Source organism: Acomys russatus, chromosome 25 (assembly GCF_903995435.1).
Source record: "Acomys russatus chromosome 25, mAcoRus1.1, whole genome shotgun sequence".
In the NCBI taxonomy this organism is placed as follows: Eukaryota; Metazoa; Chordata; class Mammalia; order Rodentia; family Muridae; genus Acomys; species Acomys russatus.
Genome location: NC_067161.1, coordinates 30,808,205 through 30,832,566, shown reverse-complemented (window position 1 = coordinate 30,832,566; position 24,362 = coordinate 30,808,205). Strand labels below are relative to the sequence as shown.

Genomic DNA, 24,362 nt, shown 5'->3' with positions numbered 1-24,362 from the left:
AGGAAAACTAACAGCATAATTAAGACAGTCTCCTCCTTCCTCCTGATGTCCTTCCTAGTTTTGTGAGCTACACACGCATGCACACATGTGCACAAACATGTACCTTTAGATCTGGATTCTGTATATGAGGGGAAATATTGAAATTGTCTTTCTGAATCTGGCTGATTTTGCTTAACATGATAATTTTAAGTTGCATTCATTTCCCCTAGAGAATATGACTTTGATTTCCTTTCTTGACTCATTTCTTAGTTGATGGAAATGGAAGTTGGTTCCCTGACCTAGTGGCAATAAACATTGACAGGACTGATCTCTGTGAGAAATAGACTTGACATTTTTTATATAAATTCTTAGTTGTGATATAGTTGGGCCATATGATAGATCTATCTTTAGTTTGTTTTCAAGTGGGTACAGTTTTAAGGGTTTTTTTGACATTTAATATGAGCACTATATTTACCTAATTGACCCCCTCCTACCCCCAGCTCCATCCACATCCCTTCCATTCCTTCTTGGGTTCATGGCCTTTTATTCTTTAATCATCATCATCATTATTATTATTATTATTATTATTATTATTATTATTATTATTATTGCATATATGCCTACTTATGCAATTATAAATACAACCTGGTGAGCTTATTTAGTATTTCTCATATGTCTATGTGTTTAGAGATGGTCACTTGGGATTGGATTACCAGTCAGGAGGTGTGTCTCTGGAGAACACTGGTTTTTCTACCTTCAGATGTCCTGTAGCTCTTCATGTGGGGATAGGCTCATCCAAGATCTCTTCCATCCACATTGACATGCCAATTGGTAGGATCACTGTTCAGGTCTTGTTTAGGCGACCATACTGTTGAGATTGCCTGGATGTAGCTTCCCTGTCATATATAAAACTTGGAGTTTTGCAGCAGATGTCCCATCCTTGGGCTTTTATAAGCTTTCTGCTCCCTCTTATGTGCTGCTTTTAGTTCTTTTGTTTGTTTGTTTAATCTCTTTGCAGCCTGATCCCAGCCCCCTCCCTCCTCTCATCCCAGTCTCACCCTTACATCTGCTCCCACCCCACCCCCTTCTCCTTATTCTCAGATAAAGAGATACCCTGAAGGGGTTTGCAATCAGTATTGGCACCTCAAGTTGGAGCAGGACTAAGCACATCTCCTCCTGCTGGGGTCTAGCAAGGCAACTCAGCGAGGGGAAAGGGATCCAGAGGCAGTCAGTATAGTCAGAGACAGCCCCTCCTCACATTGTTAGGGGACTCACATGTTGCCCACCTGCATATCTGCTGCATACGTGTAAGAGGGCTAGGTCCAGCCCATGCATGTTCTTTAGTTGTTGGTTTTGTCTCCGTGAGCCCCATAGGCATTTTTATTTTTTAAGCACATTTCTTATTGATTTCCATAGTGATTGGATTCATTAGCAGTTCCACATTGGTTACTATTTTCTTGCTATCATTCTGAGTGTGGTGAGATGGACTCCCAATGTAGTTATAGTTTGCATTTCTTGGGTGCGCAGTGAAGTTGACCATTTCCCTCATATCTTTAAAAACTTTTGGTTTATTTCATTGTCCCATTTATTAAATGAGAGATTTGATTTCTTGCTATTTAGTTTTCTGAGTTCTTTGTATAGCCTAGATATTAATTTTCTCTTACATAGATAGCATAGATCATATACAGAATCCAGATCTAAAGGTACATGTTTGTGCACATGTGTGCATGTGTGTGTAGCTCACAAAACTAGGAAGGACATCAGCTTATTATTCCAAAAGTCCCTCTGGTAGATGTCAGTCATTATTGCTATACTTTTGTCTCCTAACAAAAATAAACATTGTCTCTGGTCACAATGCCTCAGGTTTTAGGCAGCAATGAGCCTTGCTGTAGGAGTCCAGTGCACAGGAGTGAGAGGGAGAGAGACACAGATAAATAAACACTTCCTCCCAAATGTCAATCACAAACACTAACAAAACCAACCATGACTAGAAGCATTGTGTCAAGAGGACAGTGTGGAAGGTATCTGGTTCCCAATCATGGCGGCTGGTTTTGTTATTTGTTTTTGACGCAACCTAGACATAACCGAGAAGAGGAAACAATACTTGAGAAAATACCTCTGGTATAGGGGAGATGGCTCAGTGGTTAAGAGAAACTAACTCTGTAAGACTGGCCTGTAGGCAAGCCTGTAGAGGCATTCTCTCAATTAGTGATTAGTGGGGGAGGTCTAGCCCACTGTGGGTGATGGCACCCATGAGCATGTGGTACTGGGGTATATAAGAAATCAGGCTGATGATCATACTGAGTGAGTTAACCCAGAAGCAGGAAGACTTACATGGCATATACTCACTTATGATTGTACACTTGCCCAAAAGGGATGTCCCATGAAGGTCTTCACTTAGCAGGAGATTGGGATAGGTGTGAGGACCTCCTATTGGGACCCTAGGTGAGAGAAGTATGGGAGAATGGGAAAATAGAAGGACCCAGAGGGTCCAAGAAACCTACAAGAAGAACATCATGCTGGGCAGATCTGGACCCAGGGGGGTCTGCTCAAACTATTGCACCAACAAAGGACAATACATACAGTAAACATTGAACCCCTACTCAGATCTAGCCAATGGACAGGACATTCTTCACAGTTGTGTGGAGAGTGGGGACTGACCTGCACATGAACTCTGGTGCCCCATATTTGATCACTTCCCCATCCCATGGTGGGGAGGCCTGGTGGCACTCAGAGAAAGGATAAGCAGGCTACCAAGATGAGACTTGATAGATAGCCTATGACCATATAGTGGGGGGAGAAGGTCCCTCTAGGTCACAGGCCTAGGGGAGGGGAATAGGGTGAAAGCAGGAGGGGAGGATGAATGGGTGGATACAAGTAAGGGGAAAACAATTGAGATGTAATCTGAATAAATTAATTAAATTAAAAATTTAAAACGAAAGAAAAAAAGCAGACAACCTAAAAAAAAGAAAGAAAGAAAAAGAAAAAGAAAAAAAGAAATCAGGCTGAGCAAGCCATGGAGAGCAATCTAGTAAGCAGCTTTCCTATATGGCTTCTGCTTCCATTACTGCCTGTAGGTTCTTTCTTGAGTCTCTACCCTGAGTTCTCCAGTGATAGGCTGTGTTACCTGTAAGTCTATGATGGAATAACCCTTTACTCCCCAAATTGCTCTTGGTTATGGTGTTTATTACAACAAAAGAAGTCCCAACCATAGTACCAAATAATTTGTCGCAGGAAAAAAAAAGAAATGATTCCAGGCTCATATAATTGGCTCTTAATCCTAGCTTTCAATTGACATCCATACTTAAATAAGACACAGACCTAATATGATCAGAGAAATGCCTAGTTAAGTCAACTTCCTCACAGTGGGCTTGCTTTAAAGTTTAAAACCTTGAAAAAAAAATACATAATCAAAGACAATAAGGTTAACAAAACGTCCCTAATCATTCTACATGAAAAGCAGCTGTGTTTCCAATTACGGTTGTAGCATAGAAATGAGCATGCGCAAATCCAGGCAGGGCCATTCATGTTTGTGTTTAAAGATCTGTTGCTGTTTTTATAAAGCTAAAACTGGGAACAGCTGGCTGGATCCACAGGAAGGTGGATTGTGGCTTAGGAAGACATAGTCTTGCTGAGCGAATGGAGTCTGAAAGTGGATTCTCTGGAAAGGTGCTGAGTCTCTAGAGATTTCTAAGCTTCTTGGTCACTTAGAGGCTGTGGAAATGTACACATATGCACACCTGTGTTTGTACATGTGTGTTGGTTGCTCTGCTATTGTGATAGAACACCTGCCAGAACAACTTAAGGGAATTTATTTTGTCTTACTGATTCAGTGATTTCTTGCCAGCATGATGGGTGAGAGCCACTCAGATCATAGCAGCTGGAAGCAGAGTTTATTCTTTTTCTCTTTTTCTCCACTTTCTCTTTTGTCTCTCTCTGTCTTTCTGTGAGGATTGAACCTAGAGTCTTGCCCGTGCTAGGCATTGTTCTACAACTGACCTACAGCATCAAATCTCTTTTGAGGTTTTATTTTGTAATGGGGTGTAAATTGCCCAGAATGACCTTTTGCTCTCAGTGTAAGCCACACAGGCTTGGATTACGGTCCTTTCATATCAGCTCCCAGAGGAGCTGGTCTACAGTCTCACTACAAGTCTAAGCTGAACTATTCACTTTTTTTGACACTAGCTCAATGTCTGTTGCGCTCCACACATTACCCAACTCAGGAATATTTTCCCAACCCTCTCTGTTTGGATTTTTAAAAAAGCTTTGTTTTTTTCCTACATGACTTCCAGGATGTTGTGTAGTTATCTCACTTGAGTTGAAACATCTGCTAGAGTGAGGTAGAAGGCTCATAAGACTTTGGAAATAAAACTCACAAGGTTAAGAAAGTAAATAGAACTTGCAAGACTCAGGAAGTTCCCAAATTTACAAGACTCACAAGACCCTTCTCCAGTTTGTATAAGCAGTAAAGATGGCTGCAGAGTGGGAACTCTCCAATGGGCGGCTGCCTGTAAGTAGTGCAAGGAGCTCCGGGGATATGCAGCCTCTATGAATCATTTCCCATGAAAGATTGAGCTTTTCAGTGATGCTTCTGCATTTGAGTCATGTGTGTTCCTATAAACAACCCTTGACCCATATTCCTGCAAGCAACCTCAGTAAATTCACTGGTTCAGGAACCTTGACTTAGGTGGAATCAATTTGTTTGTCTGTTATTTATGCCCTACGTATGGTGAATATACATTCTGTTTATGTATGTAGGAAAAGGCACACATAATAGAACCGTATTTTGATGAATTTCTTTTCCTTCATGTGAAAGGTATACTTTAGGTGAGTTAGATGATTTTTACTTTTAACTTTATGTTATAGATGGTTGTGAGCCACCTTGTGGTTGCTGGGAATTGAACTCATGACCTCTGGAAGAGCAGACAGTGCTCTTAACGGCCAAGCCATCTCTCCAGCCCAAACTTTTATGTTATAATTGCATAATTTTTATAACACTGTAAAGTATGTTTGCAATATGAATCACCTATCCAGGGTAAAGTGTGTTTTTATTTCCTCAAAAATTTTCATTTTTATGTATTTGGTGTAGGGAGAAAGGGCTAAGGAAAGAGGACCCTATCTCTGACTTAACCTCAAGCCTAAGACAAGGGCCATGGAAAAATACCCTGCTCCTAGAAACATGGAAATCCCCACTCCCCAAAGTTGGAAGCAAAGCAATACTTCTGGCATTTGTACTTTTCCACTAGCTCATTGTACATGCTCCAAAAAGTTCTATAGAAAGCCCCCTCCTTTTAGCCTTCTGATGTCTGTCCTCCCATTCAGAGGTAGCTGTCATTCTGTCTCTCCCCAATAAATCTCTTATGTGAGCTTTGCTGTGTGGTGTGACTTTATGGCATTCCTTTGCTCCCGACTGCCAAGATGACCTCCTGCTGGAAAAACACTTTCAATTAGAATCTTCAAACTCTCTTCTTCTTGTAAATTTGAACTACACAATGCATTGTTTAAGACATAACCACACCCTAGGCTATAAATTATGAGAAATAATTCCTATTTTCTCAGTGCATATTTCTTCATTATTTGACTTTGATGCCACTCATTGTTACTCTTCCAAGTCTCTACTGATGAATTTTCTGTTTGCTACTTCTTTGGAAAACATTTTATTCTATATGTATGACAATTTGAATACATGTATGTATGTATGTGTGTGTATGTATGTATGTATGTATGTATGTATGTATGTATGTATGTGCTTCATATCTATGCAGTACCTGTGGAGGTCAGAAGAAGGAATCAGATCCTCTGGAACTGGAGTTTCAGATGGTTGTGAGGCAGATGTGAGTGCTAGGAAGCAAACCTGCATCATGTGGAAGAGCAGCCAGCTCTCTTAACTGCTGAGCCATTCCTCCCCACTGCTTGTTTCTTCTATGAAACCAACCTCATGTGTGAAGAGAACATAGAGTTTTTGAGATTTTTTGAAATATTATACTTTAAAAAACCTAATATAATGCCTTCAGTTCTGCCCTTTTTGACAAAACAAACATATAAGCCCCAAACACATTTCTTTTTTTTTTGTGACTCAATAGCATTTCATTATGTATGTATGTTACATTAATTATGCTTCCATTGGTGGGCATCCTCAAAGATTGTCAGCATGGATCCCAGGAACAGGACAACCTGCGGGCAGGAGAGATGATTACCAAATTGTCTGTAGTGGATTGGCTACAAACTGCAGCACATAATCTGATAGGAACCAGATTGGATCCCTGATATCACTGATGAACACATAGCAACTTCAGCACCAGTGTCGAGATGATATGTAGGACCACACCCTAACACAGGCCAGGTCCTCATGCTTGGGAGCAAACACTTTCCGCACTGAACCGTCTCCCAGACTCTGAACTTTCTTTAAAACATTTAGCTGTTACTGTGAATAGCTACACATAGAATTTTGAAACTTGCACGTTGATTTTATGTATTTGAAAGATCAGATATTGTTTGTGTTCAATTCTCAGTGTGTTTGTTCCTGTGCGTCTATGTGTAATCTTTATACTTAAGTTTCTTCCTTCCTCCCTTCCTTTGGTTTTGTTTTTTGAAGGCAGAGTTTCTCTGTGTAGCCTTGGCTGTCCTGGACTCACTTTGTAGACCAGGCTGGCCTCGAACTCACAGAGATCCACCTGTCTCTGCCTCCCTGAGTGTTGTGATTACAGGTGTGCACCACTGCGCCAGGCTTATACTAAATTTCTTGATCAGCAGTCGTGTTCATTTTTAAGTTTTTTAAAGACTCTATATGAAATCTATATTCTAAAATATTAGCAAGAGAATATGGCTCACTGAATTAATGCATTCATATTGCACAGTCGGAAAATGCGCACACACCTCTCCTGTGAGCTTCCTTCTGCCCATCCACTGCTGGTCTAATGAACATGTCCTGACCCATGGTGGTTTCCAGAGGTAATGTAACACTTGCATGCTCTACAGGCACCTTTCCTACTGATGCTAACATACTTACAAGTTGGCTAATTCACTAGCTATACATCTCATCATACATGGTCCCTTTAGGACATCTATAAAGTTTAGATGCTGTAGAAGGCACTTCTTGTACAATACACATAACTACTTTACCAAAAATGAACGTATAGAGACCCTGGTTATAACTGAAAATGATCTCATGGAGATAGTAGCAAAGGGTCCTTTCCTTGTCTGTCCTCGTCCTCCTCAGTGCAACTTCAGGGATTTCTGTTTAGTATGATTCCAGCAAGAAGATTGACTTTCAGAAGACAGCCCTTCCTAACAACGAGCAGGATATTTACAGATTATTTATCTATTTCTAACATCCTTTGGGCATGAGGACTTACCCTTTAGTACCCAGAAATAGTAACTGAAACACACATCTGGAAGAATGGGTGTGGAACCCGAAGTAAGAGGCACAGCACCTCCCTCTGCACATTCTTCCTTCAACCCATGGCCACACCCCAAGTGAAGAGTCAGTCTCTGCCCCACGACAGCAAGCTTAATCAAGTTCCCTGATGCAACCATTCCTACCAACTAACAGAAACAGCCCCTAATGTGTCTTTCCCCACAATGTTGTACATTTTATTCATTGCACGTACATGTATGGGCTCGTGTGCGTCATGGTGTGATTACGGAGGTCAGAGGGCAACTATGAGAACTGATCGTTTCCTTCTGCTGGGTGGATCCTGGGAACTGAACTGAGACTGTCAGGGTCAGGATCAAGCTCCTTTACCTTCTGAGCCACTTTGAGGGCCCATTGTGTATTTTTAAACATCTGGAGACCAGGTGTTTTCAAGAAAGACCTAAGTTTCCCAGGCACACATACAGTAGCAGCCAACGAAGTGCACGGAGCTAACAGTAAGCTTGGTCAGCAGTTGTTTAACACAGATTGTTAGACAATCTCTGTGGTCTTCACCCTTCAGCTCACCCACTAACTTAGTGACACTGTCAGAATATAGTGAAACTTAATTCAAGCAAACAATCTGATTTTTTTTCTGGAGGAAATGAGGATGTTTCCTCTTTTCCTTCCAATCTATCTTCCTTTTTAGACCTTATATTCCCCCATTGTCCCCGACCCGCGGGTTCAGTTATTCGTGGAGTGGCGAGGAGGGTCGCGACCTGTGAATAAAGAATTGGGCGAGAACAGAGACATGGGCCCAGGGAAACATTGCTTGTCGAGGGCCGTTTATTGTAAGGGGGTATCCAAATTTAAAGTGAGCTTCGGAAAGGGTGGGGGGTAGGAAGGAATGCAGTGGAAAGTTACAAAATCTTCTGGGCCAAGCCCAAGGACAGTAGGTGTGGAGTGGGGTGATTATTCAGAAGTCGCGATACACCGAATGTTCTCTTTCTCAAGGTCAGGCTGGATCTTTGTGGTTGCCAGGCAGAATAATTATCTCAAGTATGCAGACAGCTGTGGTTTTCAGCCAGCAGGGCCTCTCAGCCACTGGGGCAGGTCAGGCAAAGTCCTATGGCTCCTGACACCCCATCTCACTGAAAGTCGTTTTTACACACTACACTTTATTGCAGTCCCCCCCCTTCTCCTTCCAGCTCTGCCCCACCCAACTTCCATCTATTTTCTTTGTCTTTTGAAAAACAAAGAGACAAAATAAACAAACAAACCAGAATGAAGAAGAAAAAGCAGACGAAACAGATACACACATGCCCCAAAACCCATAAAACACAAAATCAGAAACCATAATATACAAGCAAAAATCCAGTAAGGTTAAAAATTGACCAAATAAACAATATGGGAAAAAGCCCTTTAAAAATGCCATTTAGTTGGTTTTGTGTTGGGTCTACTTCTGGGCATGGGTTTAGATTAAGCAATGCAACTCTATTGGAGAAAAAAAGGTTTTGCTTTCCAAGTAGTTGTCAATTGAAGATATTGGCTCAGTCCCAGATAGGAGCTTGTGTCCGATTCCCCTTTTCTGTCACCAGTCTGACATACGCAAGCCCTGTGTGTGCTGCCACGGTCTCTGTGAGTTCATATATGAGTCTGTCCTGTTCTGTCAGGAAGGCTCAGTTTCCTTAGTGCCATCCATCCTCTTGGTTCTTACAGTCTTTCCTCTTTCCCTTCTACTTAATTCGCTGGCCCTTGAGGTGAGAGCTCATATGAACTTACAGAGACTGAAGCAGCAAGCACGGGAACTGTGTGGGTTGGCACCAGGTCCACGATGCATATAGTATGGCTTTCAGGTTAGTTTTTTTTTTTAAATAAGACTCCTGAGTAAGTGGAGAGGGTTTCTGATTCTTGTGCTTTCTCTTGGGCTCTTTTTGTCCTGTTGGTTTGCCTTGTCCAATTTCAATGTGATATTTTTTTGTTTTATGTTATGTTTTGTTATCTCTGAGAAGCCTGTTCTTTTCTAAAGAGAGATGGGAGAGTGGATCCAGATGGGAGGGGAGGTAGGGAGGAACTGGGAGGAGTAGACAGAGGGAAAACTATAATCAGGATATATTGTATGAGAATAGAATCTACTTTCAGTGAGAGAGAGAGAGAGAGAGAGAGAGAGAGAGAGAGAGAGAGAGGAGAGAGAGAGAGAGAGAGAGAGAGAGAGAGAGAGAGAGAGAGAGAGAGAGAGAGACAGAGAGACAGAGAGAGAGAGAGAAAGAACACAATGGAACACCAACATTACTTGCACTGGATTTTTTGTGTAATCAGCGTTTGCCATCTATGATAGTGCATAGCTGAAATCTTAATTATGTCGTCTTTCATGTTCCTGGTCTAGAGTCATGTGTGTGTTCTGTAATCATTTGCTGGAAATAGCAAAAATAAAGGCTGAGAATGAATATCCACAAGAACTGTTTGACACAAGATGTGGAACTTGCTTGATAAATGATGCAATTTATAGTAAAAAAGACAAGGAACAATATGTGATATACAGCACAGCACACACTTCTGTAGGTAAGAGGTCCTGGGAAGTTGGCAGCAGTGGCATAATACCAGGGGCATCGAATTTCACAGAATCTTTACAGGGAACCAGGCAAGCAGCTTGTGCATGGTCTGATGTGGTCCTTGGTCCCCACAGCTCAGGTGGTGAACTCTTAACTTCCAAGGGGATGTTAAGAAAGGTGAGACTGAACTGGACAACGTGCAAAGAATGAGATACTTTGGAACACTCAGACCACACATTTGTGAATTTGAAACTGGTCTCTCTGCCTTCAGTTATGTATGAGAGGGTAGATCCCTCATTAGTGTTTCAGAGAAAGGCCATGTTATAAGACCTCACTGGACATCTGCAATCCTTCTAGAGATCTCAATTACTACCGACTTAGTCACTGCTCTGCACCCTATCCATTTCACAATAGAAACCACTCAGTACCCCATCTTATCTCAGTACACTTGGGGTGCTCTGTAAGACCATCTCATCAAATACACAATAATGACATATCTATTTCATGTATAAACCACAAAGCCAGAGTACACACAACATTGTCTCCACCCTTGATGGGTTCCCACCTAGTGTGCCCTTTCCAATATAATAGCTCAATAATTCAATAATTCTGGTTGTATTCCAACAACTCTGACAGTTTTCCTTTCTTTATCTCCTGGCTCTAATGTTTCCAATTTACTTGAGCTTTGGTATTGTAGTGTTGGAGATTGCAAGGGAGCACAAACCAATTTTATATCACTCCTTACAGTTTACATTGACTGGAAAATGCCACAGGGAAGATTTTTGATGCTCTGAACAGAGTAACAAGGGGGTGAGCAGATGGTAGAGATCTAGTTATTCTGTGAGAGGTACAAAATGAATTTTGATTTATTTACTTGTCCACACACTGTCTGCACCCATAATGGAATCCGAGTGCAAATCACCTTGTGGACTGTTTCTCATTTCCTAGGTTTTAATGGTAAAGACCGCACTTACCTGGAGCTCAAGGACAGAAAACAGTTGTTCTCAATTTTATTGGCATGAAGAAGAGATGAAATCTATTAAGGTAGTGGTGGGATCCACTGGTGATGGAAAAGACATTTTCCACATGGCTCCTGATGCCATCTTTAATGAGATGGGACTCAAATCAGAGTTACTATGCTAGAGAGATTACCATAGCATGTGGTCCATTCCCTCACTCAGAGCAGAGATGGCTGATACCAAAGCCTAGAAGCTGGGAGCATCTTTCTCACCAAACCTCCACTTTCTTAGCCCCAGTTCTTTTGCATCCTTCTGACTCTGTTGTTTAACTGGAGTATTCCCAGCCCATTTCCTGACCCTAAGGCCTCAACACACTTTTGTCTGGGGACATTGGAAAGGATACTTTAAAGGAGTAGAGAATGAGTTAATTAATAAACATGGCCTTGGAGACTTCTGGGCTCCATTGTGGTAATTATCACCCAGTGACTGGTCCTTTAAGATCTGGCCTGCAGCCCTCAGTTCTTGCTATTCCCAATGCTCTGCCAGACAAACTTGAATTCTTCAGTTTCCCCAGAACACAACTTCTTTGCCCCAGAACTCTGCAGCCTGAGAGTCCTTCCATTTTGATCCCAACTTTGACTAGAGCTTCATCAATCAGACCAAAGTCCAAGTCTCACTTAAACACCGCCACATTCATCACACCTAAAATTCATTTCTTCTCTAGGCTTTTCATGTGGTGCCCATATATATATGTCACATATGTCAAAGATAGTATCAAGCTTGTGACAGGCAGGCTAGGGGATGATACCAGTGTTCCTTGATTATGTATCAACTCTTTCAGGTTCCATTAGCAATGTAATGTTTGTATCTGATCAGCCATAGGAGATGTATCTTTGCTTTAAGAGCCTGGGATGGCACATGGTTTATCTTTAGACCTTTTCAGAACTATTCCTGCAACACCGTCGGGCAGATGTTTATCTCTCATAGGTCATGCAGCAGAGCTGTTTTGAATGGAATCTGGATTTTGCTGAGGTCCATTCTCTTTCCTTAACAAAGCTGAGGTCGAATCAGTCAAGTGACAGAGCACAGATTACTAGCAGGGAAACCAAGAGTCCAGCCTGCCAGCCAGCGAGGCCCTATGGTCATATACATTAGCCTATAGAATTGGTAACTGTGTGCACGCTATTGCGTACAACTTGGGACAGTGGTGTGCTTGAGGATGGCACTTATCAACAGTTACCAGGGTGAAAGACAATGAGGGAAAAGGTGAATTTGGTGTATATTCAAATCACAGAGCAAATAGTTTTGGTTAACTAATTAGTTGAGGAGTCTGAGGAAGGAGAGGTTTTTAAGGCTCCTCTTAAGGTTTTTGATTGAGAACTAGTGCCAATAGTTAGGAAAGTTTAGCAAACACACATAGAATATATATGACAATCATCTTGCATAGTACATAAAATAATAAAGTTGTGGATACTAAGGGGATATTATATAATGATTTTGTACAAGTATGCATTACATAATATCTAAACCAAGTTAAGTACATGTATTTCTTCAAACATTATTCCTTCTGATAAAAATTTTAAATCCTTTTTTTTATAGCTTTATGAAATTTTATTACATTTAGTGTATATATATATGTGTGTGTGTGTGTATGTATGTGTGTGTGTGTATTTGCACATGCCTAGATGACATCATGTGTGATGATCAGAATTCAACTGTCAGGAGTCAGTTCTCTCCTTTCATCATGCAGGTCCTGGTGGTTGAACTCAGGTCGTCAAGCTTGGCAGCAAGCACCTTTCTCCACTGAGCCATCTCACCAGCCCTCTTTGAGCTTTTTCGTACACTGTATTATTATTATTATCTATAGTTATACTATTATGTACTAACACACCAGAACTTCTTACTCCAATCTAACTGTAACTGTGTATCAATTGATTAGTATCTGTTTACCTCCAGCCCTTTCTGCCTACATCCCATGGTTTCCGGTAACCACCATTTAACTGTCAAGGTAATTGTTTTAACATTAACATTTATTAACTTGTTTATGTGTTAGTGTGTAGAAGTGTGTGTTTGTGTGTCTGTGCATGCATGCGTACGCATATGAGTGCATGTGCATGTCATGCTTTGATTGTGGGGTTCAGAGGACAACTACAGGGAACTGGCTTTCTGTCCCCATCATGTGGGTCTCAGAATCAAGTCTGGTCATCACGCCTGGCAGCAAGTTCCTTTAGCTGCTGACTCATCTCACTGACCCAACTGTCAAGGTTTATGAGTGTGATTATGCACGGTCTATGTATACGTGGTCTATGTCAATGGACGTGAATGTGTTCATATTCACATTTTATTACCACATTAAAAAAAATCCACTCATCCAGTTGAAGGAAACAAGTTATTTCCATTTCTTGAGTGTTGTGAACAGTGCTGAATTCTCTTCAGAATTTAGGTTTCATGTGTGTGTGTGTGTGTGTGTGTGTGTGTGGACACATCAAGTGCAGGGATGGTAGATTACATGCCAGTTCTAATTTTATTTAAGTTTTTTTCAAAACCCCATATTATCCTCTGCTGTGGCCAGCATAATACAAAGCCGAAGCTTGGAATTCCTGGAAGAGCAGAGCATTGGCCAACGACTATGTGGAGAGACATAGCCTCACTGGGTTCCTTTTATATAGAGAAGAGAAGAACTTTATTTTTTAGGTTGGTATAGTTAACGGGCAGAAGAGGGTCACTAAGAGGGTCAGGCCTTGTCTAGAGCTTTAGGGAACACAGGGCCTCAGAGTTACCTGTTAGCATGTCTCTTTTAAGAGGCACAACTGAAGGCACCTTCCTTCCGGCCACCAGCTTGTCCTGCAGCACTCCACAGAGACTTGGGAACACCAAGGATCGACTGGGCCAGGGGTTCCCACTGGGTTTAGGTTTGCCCCGATGAAAGCTTCATGGGCTCTCTGCTTAGGAACAATCCTCCCTCAATGGCATATTGATTCAATTTAATTAATGATATTGAACATATTTCATTTATCTATTGGCCCTGCACATGTATCTTTTGACTCAAAAGTTTTGAGGGACTTCTACTGAGGTCTATTGCTCTTTTTGCATAGTGTGTATGTGTGTGGTTCTGTATGGTGTGTGTGTGTGTTGTGTGTATGTGTGTGTTTGTTGGGTGTATATTTATGTAGTATATATATGTATGTAGCATGTGTATGTGTGTGTAGTGTGCATATGGTATGATTGTGCGGTATTTGTGCTGTGTGCATGTGTGCACATGTGCATGTATGTGTTTGAGTGTGTGCATGTGTGTGTTGTATGTGTGTGTGTACTGCTCTTGCTGTATAACACAGGTTTGGGTAATTTCTTTAATGTTACTTGTTTTGGGAGATTTAGTATCCTCCAGCCCTTTCTGCCTACATCCCATGGTTTCCAGTAACCACCATTTAACTGTCAAGGTAATTGTTTTAACATTAAAATTTATTAACTTGTTTATGTGTTAGTGTGTATAAGTGTGTGTTTGTGTGCGTGTGTGTATAGGTGTGTGTTTGATTTCCTCTTTGCTCTGTTGGTTGTCAAATGTAAGTTGCTTATTTCTCATTTATTGGTATATTCCCGAAGCTTTTCTTGTTATTCTTTTCTAGTTTTCTCATGTGATGAACAATGCCTAACATGATTTCATTAAAATTTTTGCTGGGTGGGAGGAAAGCTCAGTGGTTAAGGTTTACATCCTCAGCACCCACACGACAGCCAGCAATAGCCAGTTCTAGGGAATCTGAAACCCTTTTTGGCTTTCACTGATGACAGATATACATACAATGTACATACATAAATGTCAGCAAAACACTCATCTGCACAAAATAAAAAGAAAATCTAGGTTTTTTTTTGATGAGCCCTGTTTCATGGCTTCTCTTATGATATCTCAAAGACTGTCTTCCATTCTCTTTGTAAAAAATCTACCATAGTATGAAATCTGTAGACATGTTATAGCTATTTGTTCTAGCATGCAATGTCCTATTGTTTTGTACATTGGTACAAAGAGAATGTGAAAGTCTCCCGAGACATTGCATTAGATTGAATTGTAATACTCAAAATTAACCTTTAAACTCCACCCACTCAAGGACCAGGTAACTTTCTGGAATGCTGGGAATTGTAGTTCTTGAAAAATAACAAACCCATATTAACCTGTAAGCCCCACCTGCTCAAGGACCAGGTAACTTCCTGGAGTACTTGGAGCTGTATTTATTGAAAAATAGCAAAGCCTCATGGGAAAGTACAGTGGCTTATGAGCTGTACTTTGTTCATGAAAGTTCTTGCAACATGAGTCTCAGGATACTCGGCTAGGGAATCCAAGGAGTGATGCTGACCAAAGTTCATCTCTTGGTCAGTATTTAATATTTAATAATGCTGGCTCCAAATTTGGCTCAAAATAGTGGAATTGATTTTTCTCTGGCAAACCTTGGGATTAACAGACTCTCTCATTTTCTATTAATTACTTTTTATGTATCTGAATGCCCTGATGTTGAATACATGAATTTTGAGTCATTAGTTCCTTTTTCTGAATTGGCCCTTTCACCATTATTTGTCATTATAAGGGTACAGATCCATTTTAGTTTCTGGAGATATATTCTTGCACTCTCTGTTTTCCCATCTCAGCCACGCATATGCTGGGATCACATGCCTGTGCCACCATGTCTGCTGTGCATGAAATATCTTCGTCTTCCTTTCACTTTCCACATCCTTAAAAGAAGAAAGTTTCTTGAAGGAACATATGTTTGGGTCTCTTGAATATATATTTTTATCAGTTCCATAATAAGCGTTCAATAACTCATCAGTAAAAACAGTAACTAGAGATAAGCAGGGTCTTAGTGCAGCCATTTGTAATTCATTGTCTTGTGTTGTGCTTTTCGCTTCTCTCTGTCTCTCTCTCTCTTTCTTTGTCTCTCATACTCTTTTCTAAAAACGTTTTTTTATTGATTCTTTCTGAATTTCACATAATGTACCACAATCCCACTCATCTCCTTGTCCTTTCATATTTGCCCTCTGCCCCTCCAACCTCCACCAACAAAGAAAAATAAATTAAAGAGGAAAAACAAACAAACAAACAAACAAAACCCCAAAACATCTCCCCATGGAAGCTGCAATGTGTCATGGTACGTCACACAGTACACTCTTTTGCCATCTTTACTTAAATGTTCATTGCAGTGAATCTTTGGCTCAAGGCCTCTGGCTTCTGCTATATCATCAATACTGGATCCTCAGCAGGACTCTTCTCGGGTATCCTGTTGCTGTCCTGTGTCCTGGAGATCCTTTGGATCTAGAGGACCAGCCCCTTCGTGCACTCCAGCAGGTCATAGATGGGGTAGATGTTGGGAGGGCTAACTCAGAGCCTTGGATCGGAGTCTACATGGAAGCTGAATTGATCAGCCACCAGATCTTCTAAGACAGAACCACCAGGGCTGGCTCTACTGTGCTGCCCAGGTCGGGGTATCCTACCTGTTCTTAAGCAACGTACTATAGTTGTGAGTATTTATTACTCTCCCAACTTTCTACAGAGATTTTGGTTTTTGGTTACAGAAACATCTTTTGATGAGGACAAATTATTCTAATGTGAGAAAAGAAAGAAAGAAAGAAAATGTACTAATGTAGAGGAATTTTAATCCAGCTGCTTGGCTGGCTTAATGGCTTCTTGTGGAGGAGTGCCTTGAGTGGATGTAGCAGTTGTCAATAAAGTGCTGTTGAGCCAATCAGCTGGGCAGAAGGACAGGAAGTGGAAGGCGGGGCTTCCAGGAGAGGAGGACCCTGGAGTTGATAGTTGAGAGTGGACAGTTGACAGAGGGAGTTGGTGGTGAGAAGCTGCCCAAGGAAGATCAGATTGGCAAGTGCTTGGGATACAGTAGGTTATGAGGATTAGAGTAGTTTGGTTTAGTTTACTATTACATAAGGAGCAGTTTAGATTCTGCCCAGTGTAGTGCTTGCAGTTTTAAATTATACTTCAGTCTCATTGTGTCAGAGTTATTGGCTTGTTAGGTCTTACAGATGTAACAGCTGCTTCTGGCGTGAGATCTCATCCAAAGGCCTTTTAGATTTGTGGTCCAGCTGGAATGCAGACACACCCGGGATTAAAGTATGATCTGGGTGGAATATAGTATACACACTTAGTATACACCTTTAACCCCAAACAAGGAAAGTGATGTTGGGGGGGGCAACTAGAAGATACAAATGAGGGGATAACAAGCAGGATGTAATCTGAATACATTATAATAAAAAAACAAAACAAAAACGAAAAAAGAAAGTAAGGTTAGTTTACAGAAGGAAGCAGCCATGTTCGATAGTGATCTCTAATTGAAAATTGAAGAGCAGACAAAGTGACGAATCAGAGAAAAAGTTGAAAGAATGAGTCAACTCTGAGGAGAACAGACAGGGAAGACAAGGAGGAGAGAGTTTTAGCAGGGTGTTTTCACAGAGACAGGCAGCAGAGGGAACACGCTACACGTAGGTGAAGTAGAATGAGCCAGAGAATGGGAAGGATCCAGAAGATTAGAACAGACTGCTAAAGTTAGTATGAGGTCATGCAGAGCAATTCAGAATGAAACCAAGAGGAGCCAGTTTGAACCAGTCAGCTTGGAGAGGAGTTTTGAGGCAGAACAACTGAGTTGAACCAACCAGCCAGTTCAGAAAGAACTAGAAAGGTTGAGCGTATTTGGCAGTAAGCCTCTGAGATGACAATTACATCTGGCAAATAAAAGTGACTTTTACATACTAACATAAAAACGACACACATTTTGAATCTCTCCTAATATAGTTAACATAATTTTATATTTCTTATTTCTTAGTGTGATATTTCTTTTGAGTTGTTTTGTGATTTAGACTTTAAGAGAAGATGCAATCGGCTTATGTGCTATTTATGGTATTATAGCATTCTATATTTGTATAATTATTCTCAGCAGTGAGACTTATACTTACAATGCTTTCTTTTTAAGAATGTCTATTTTTTCAGTTTGAAGAACCACATTCAAAATTTCTTGTTTGAAAGTCCCTATGGAAATATATTTAATCAGATACCCCCTGGGATGTCTGGGAATTTTTTATTCCTCACTTCTAAGGGAAAGTATGTTGGGCACAAATTCTTGACTATGAGAGATATACAATATTATATCCACTCGCCTTTTTCCTTCTATTCCTAGTCTTTTCCTTTTCCAAGTACCTTCAACAGAGCCCCCTTCACATCCTTGTTCCTCAGGGTATAAATCAGAGGGTTCATCATCGGAGTGATTATAGTATAAAAGAGGGCAACAAACTTTTCTTCACTCCCAGAATCCCTGTGCACAGGTTGGAGATATGTGTACATGGCTGAGCCATAAAACAGAGAAACCACCATAAGGTGGGACCCACACGTCCCCAGAGCCTTTCTTTGACCAGCTCTTGACTTGATCTTCAGCACCGCATGAGCAATTTGTGCATAGGTGGCTAGAATTAGTGCTACAGGACAGACCAAAATGATGGTTCCGGCCACAAACAAGTTGGCCTCTGTTCCCTCCATGTCCTCACAAGCCAGCCTCAAGAGAACAAGCATATCACAGAAGAAGTGATTCAGGTGATGACCACAGAGAGGTATGGTCAGGAGGAGGCTGGTCTGAGTCAGAGCATTCAGGAAGCCTCCCACCCAGGAGGAGATGGCCAATGCCTGGCAGAGAAGAGGGTGCATGATGCTGGTGTAGTGTAGTGGGCGGCACACAGCGGCATAGCGGTCGAAAGCCATCACCACAAGGAGCACACATTCAGTTCCACCCAGTAATAGTGCTATGAAGAGCTGAGCTACACATCCAGCATAGCTGATAGTCTGATCAACTTGGGAAAGATTAAGAAGAAGCTGGGGCACAGTGCTGGTGGTGAAGCAGAGATCCAGGAAGGAGAGGTGGGTAAGGAAGAAGTACATGGGTGTTTGCAGCCGAAGGTCGAGTTGGGTGAGAGCAATGATGGTGGTGTTTCCACAGAGGGTTAGGGAGTAGAAAATTGAGATGAAGACGAGGAAGAATAGTTCCAGCTGAGGCCAATCTGAGAACCCTACTAACATGAAACCCTCTAAGCTCAGATTGAAACTTCCCATAGCCCCCGACTCTCACCAGCTGTAGAAGACAATTGAATGCTTCCTACTGGAAAAGGCACTTAGAGGCTCCTTTTGTTGATCTAAGTCGACTTTCCACTTTGCTCCACAGAGCAGCTGAAACTACACGAAAGCCGTGCGTGCCTGCCTTCATTGTGCTCTTGATCTTTTACTGTTGACTCTGCACAGGTTGCATAGGCCAGAGACACGGGGAGTCCTTGTTCTAAACTTGGATTCCAGGAGCAGAAAAGCCTGCAGACATGAAAGATTACCATAAAAAATGCGAAACATTATCTACAGCAGAGATGCTACATCTGTACGCACAATGATCTCCCAAGAAGACCACTGTTGACAGATTAACAATTTATGGGCTCACATTGCATGCCCAGGGCTACGACAGTGGTGGCTGGACCACACCTTGACCAGATTTGCTTAATTATGCGATCTCCTCACCCCACCTCTTTCTGTATTTAAACCTCAGTCTCATATTTGTACTCCAAAGATGAACACGTGATCACTGGATTTCTTTGCTCTTCTTCGTAGTATGCACTGACTTAATATCATTTCTCTGAATTTCACTGTTCCTTGTTTTCTATTGGCCTGTTGCTATTAGCAGCTGAGTCTGGCTGTTGGTACTGGTGGGCCTAGGGCTTTTGAAGTGGAAAAAAAATACTATTACACTGCAAAGAAGATGAATTAAAACATATTCCTCAATGCCCCATGTGCATCCCAGAGTCCTAAGCTTCATATCCTTTGCTATTCAGCTCAGCTCTCCTCTCTAGGCCTGGATTTCCTATTCTTAGCTCTATTCTTGCCTAGTGTACAGATGATTGGAGCAGCAGTGACATGGCCTTTGCTCGAATCACATTCCTTCTGTCGGTTTGTTTTGTGACTCAACTCGGGCCTCCTAGTGCTCTGGAGAGTATATATGCACCCCTGTAGGGATGGGGCACTGTCTTCCTCACAGGCTTCACTTGAGGACTTGAAAGCACCAGTGTGAAGTGTACTGTTAAATTCTCATGGAAAAGCCCAGCACCACTGCTCTGTTGTTCTCACTTGCTCCTTAGTTTAGTCTATAAGCAAAGAGTTTCAGTGGAGCAGGAGGAAGGAGCAACCAGGATGAGTCTGCAGGTTTGCCCTTGGGCTGCTCATCTTCTGGCAACTCAGTGCATAAGGCGACAGTAACAGCCTCTGAGGCCCTGTCCAAGACCAAAGGATGAAAAGCTTGCAGCTCCATCAGGGGGAAAACATGATCAAAAATATGCCTTTTTAATGATGAGTCTCCCCCACCATGAATATCTTCTCACTTCTCACAGCCTCCCCTGTGATGAGCTGTTCCCTTCTCTCCACACCCATCTTCCTTATACAGTCTCTTTCTCGCTCTTCCACTGCTTATTGAAATTCCTTTCCCTATGCCTTTGTGCCTCTACGTACTGCGATGCTTCAGCAGCAGAGAACACAGTGCATGTTATGACAAGTAGCAGTGGCTCCTCTTATTGTCTGAGGAGAAATGATACTTCAATATTACATTCTTTCATGGCATAGCAACTGCAAATAAAATTTGTTACATAAAACATTTGACTCTCCCTAAAAGATCAGCAGAAATTAATATTTTTTTCTGAGAAGCAAGGTTAGCACACAATTTTAATATGCTAAAAGGATTTTAAAAAGGCATTGGAAAGTTGTTTCTTTTAAGAAGTCATTTGCTGATTTGCTGAGGTGAGACTAACTATTGTAAGGTTTTTATGGTATCTATGTACAGATATTTTACCTGTTCAATGGAGTTTATCCCAAGATACTTAGTTCTTTTTACTCTATTGTGCGTGAAACAGCAACACTAATCTTTTCTCCTGATGGTTGTCTTTGGAGGTACAGTTTTTTTTTTTAATGTATTTGTAGCTTGTAAGTTAAATCAGTCCTTTTATCATTTTTGTTACTCTTCTGGTGTTGCTTTTGTGTCTTGAGAGTCTTCTCACGTCACTCATAAAAGCAAAGGGTTGACTCACCAGAAACAACTAGAACTAGCATGTAGCTCCCGGTCCGCATCCTGGGCCCAATCTGAAGCCAGACACAAAGGATTGACCCTGCAAACGGGCAGTTAGAAAACCAGCGTGGACTCCTCCCACAGCCCAGTGGGACTGCCCACATTATCGGGAGACGTGGGTCTTGCATGTGGTGTCTAACTGCTGACCTAAAGCGATCTGGGAGCATCCTGGCTTTCACTGGTGGAAAGAGAAGATATAGGGGATTCCCGCCAGTGGTCTGAATCGCCATTGTCGCCAGCCACCCGCCTGGGCTGCCAGCACTGACCTGGCACTCCCCAAACAACAGAACCTAGCTGGGTCCATTCTTGCGGGCATGACAGGGCCTCGCATGATACGGGGAGCTGTGGGTCATGCTTGCAGGGTCTAACTGCTGATCTAAAGCAATCTGGGAGCATCCTGGCTTACAGGGGCATGGAAATTGCTGCCTCCTTGGATACTGCCAGTGGCCTGAAACCATATTGTCTCAGGCCCACCAGGCACTGATCCTGTAATCTCCAACAGGCAGATTCTAGCTGGGTCAGCTCCTGCAGACCCAGAAAGAACTCCCAAATTCATGGGAGAGGCTGGAAGCTCCTATAGAGTATAGAGGCAGAGCTAAAAGACAGCCGCAGCCCAGAAGAGCTGATCCACCTGGGGTCTTGGCTACAAAGCAAAGGAAGGACGGGCAGCTGGGATCAACCTACACAACCAGAGAGCTTGTGTGCTGACCTTACTCTAGATCCCAAAACTGCTGATCTGAATTACAGCAGTAAGGTGAAAAGGCCCAAAGAGAAACCTACTTTGCATGACTCAGCCTGGAGCCTGAGGTGTTGAGAAAAATCTCCAGGAGTAGAACCTGAATCACCTGCCTGGCCCAGGGAAATACTCCCTGATCCCCACAGGCAAGGGCACCCTACCTATAATCAGGCATCAACTATCCACTCTTAAACAGGGAAGGTCACTACAAACCACCTCCCAACATCAGAGTCACCAAAATGACAAGAGGACAGTGAAAGAACGCTAACAAGAACCAAAACAGGTTGGCATCTCCAGATCCCAGCAATCCCAATAAAAATAACCTGGAGATCCCAACAACAATTGATATACAAGAAAATGATCTCAAGTCCTTAGTAAGTAAGATGATAATGGAAGAAACAAATAAAATCTGTAAACAAATGCAGGAGGAGGCAAACAAGAGGGCTGAGGATTTAAAAGAGTCATATAAAGAGGCATTTGAAGAATTTCAGAAAAATACAAATAACCAGATGAAGGAAATCATTAAAACAGTTCAAGACCTGAAGATAAAAATGGATGCTATCATAAAGGAACACATGGAAGAAAAACGTGATCGAGAAGCACAGAAAAGAAAGCAAGCATCTCAGAGGTGGCCTTATCTAACAGATTGCAAGAAATGGAAGAACGAATATCGGGACTTGAAGATACAATTGCAGAACTGAAAACATCCATCAAGGGAAATTCTAAAACTGAAAAGTGCCTGACACAGAGCATTCAAGAAATCAAGGACACCATGAAAAGACGAAACTTGAGAATAATAGGGATAGAGGAAAGAGAAGGCAACCAACTCTACAGCCCAGAAAATATCTTTAATAGAATAATAGAAGAAAATTTCCCCAATTTGAAGAAGGAGATGCACATGAGCATACAAGAGGCATACAGAACACCAAATAGACTAGACCTGAAAAGAAAATCTTGCCACCACATAATAATAACAACACAAAATATACAGAACAAAGAAAAAATATTAAAAGCGGCAAGAGAAAAGGGCCGAGTAACATATGAAAGCAAACCTATCAGAATTACTCCTGACTTCTCAGCAGAGACCATGAAAGCCAGAGGGGCCTGGACAGAGGTTCTGCAAACCCTAAGAGAACACAGATACCAGGCAAGATTACTATACCCAATGAATTATCAATAACCATTGACAGAGAAAACAAGATACTCCATGACAAAAACAAATTCAAACAGTACCTAGCTATAAATCCGGCTTTACAGAAGTTACTAGAAGGAAAACTCCACCCCAAAGGGTCAAACTACAACCAAAACTACATAGGAAATAGGTAACTATACCATCGCAAAATCACAACCTCACAAAATCTTGACTATTACAAATACCAAAAATGAAGGGACTTAGCAATCACTGTTTATTAATATCTCTAAACGTCAATGGTCTCAATTCTCCAATAAAAAGACACAGACTAACTGAGTGGATGCATAAACATGACCCAACATTCTTCTGCATTCAAGAAACACATCTCAACCACAAGGACAGACATTGCCTCAGAATAAAAGGCTGGGGAAAAATATTCCAAGCAAATGGTCACAAGAAACAAGCTGGGGTAGCCATTCTAATATCTAATAAAATAGACTTTCAACCAAAATTAATCAAAAGGGATGAGGATGGACACTTTGTACTCATCAAAGGTAAAGTCAATCAAGAAAACATCATGATTTTGAACATCTGTGTTCCTAATACAAGGGCTCCCACATTTGTAAAAGAGTTATTAACAAAGCTTGAACCACTCATCGATACCCACACATTAATAGTGGGAGATTTCAACACCCCACTTTCACTCAAGGATAGGTCTTTGAATAAAAAACTAAGCCGGGAAATAACTTCATTAACCAATGTCATGAATCATATGGATCTAACAGATATCTACAGAACTTTCCACCCAAACGCAAAGGATTATACCTTGTTCTCAGCACCCCATGGGACGTTCTCTAAAATTGATCACATAGTTGGTCACGAAGCAAACCTCAACAGATACAAGAAGATTGAAATAATACCTTGTATCTTATCAGATCACCATGGTCTAAGGCTGGACTTCAACAACAACAGAAATAACAAAAAGCATACTAACACTAACACGTGGAAACTAAACAACTTTCTACTTAATGACACATGGGTCATGGAAGAAATAAGGGAAGAAATAAAAGACTTCCTGAAATTCAATGAAAATGATGGAACAACATCCCTAAATTTGTGGGACACATTGAAAGCAGTGCTAAGAGGAAAATTCATAGCACTAAGTGCCTTTAAAAAGAAAATGGAAACATTCCACATAAACAACTTAACAACACATCTGGAAGCTTTAGAAAAAAAAAAGAAGCAGAAACACCCAAGAGGAGTAGATGCCTAGAAATAATGAAACTCAGGGCTGAAATCAATAAATTAGAAATAAAGAGAACAATCCAAAGAATCAACAAAACCAAGAGCTGGTTCTTCGAGAAAATTAACAAGATAGACAAACCGTTAGCCAATCTAACTAAAAGACAGAGAAACACTATCCAAATAAACAAAATCAGAAATGAAAAGGGAGACATAACAACAGACACCGAAGAAATACAAAGAATCATAAGAACCTACTTTAAAGACATCTATGCCAG

At 41.4% G+C, this 24,362-nt stretch overlaps 1 protein-coding gene across 1 annotated transcript; it reads right to left on the bottom strand.

Annotated features, from left to right (window-relative positions):
* Nucleotides 1-18,006: 18,006 nt before the first annotated feature.
* On the bottom strand, nucleotides 18,007-18,933 carry LOC127208755 (olfactory receptor 10-like). Its single transcript, XM_051168319.1, has one exon. It carries the CDS (start codon nucleotides 18,931-18,933, stop codon nucleotides 18,007-18,009), a length of 927 nt encoding a protein of 308 aa, XP_051024276.1.
* Between the last annotated feature and the right edge of the window lie 5,429 nt (nucleotides 18,934-24,362).

Coding starts and splice junctions, on each gene's coding strand:
- LOC127208755 (XM_051168319.1), bottom strand. CDS start 18,933: ATGGGAAGTTTCAATCTGAGCTTAGAGGGTTTCATGTTAGTAGGGTTC.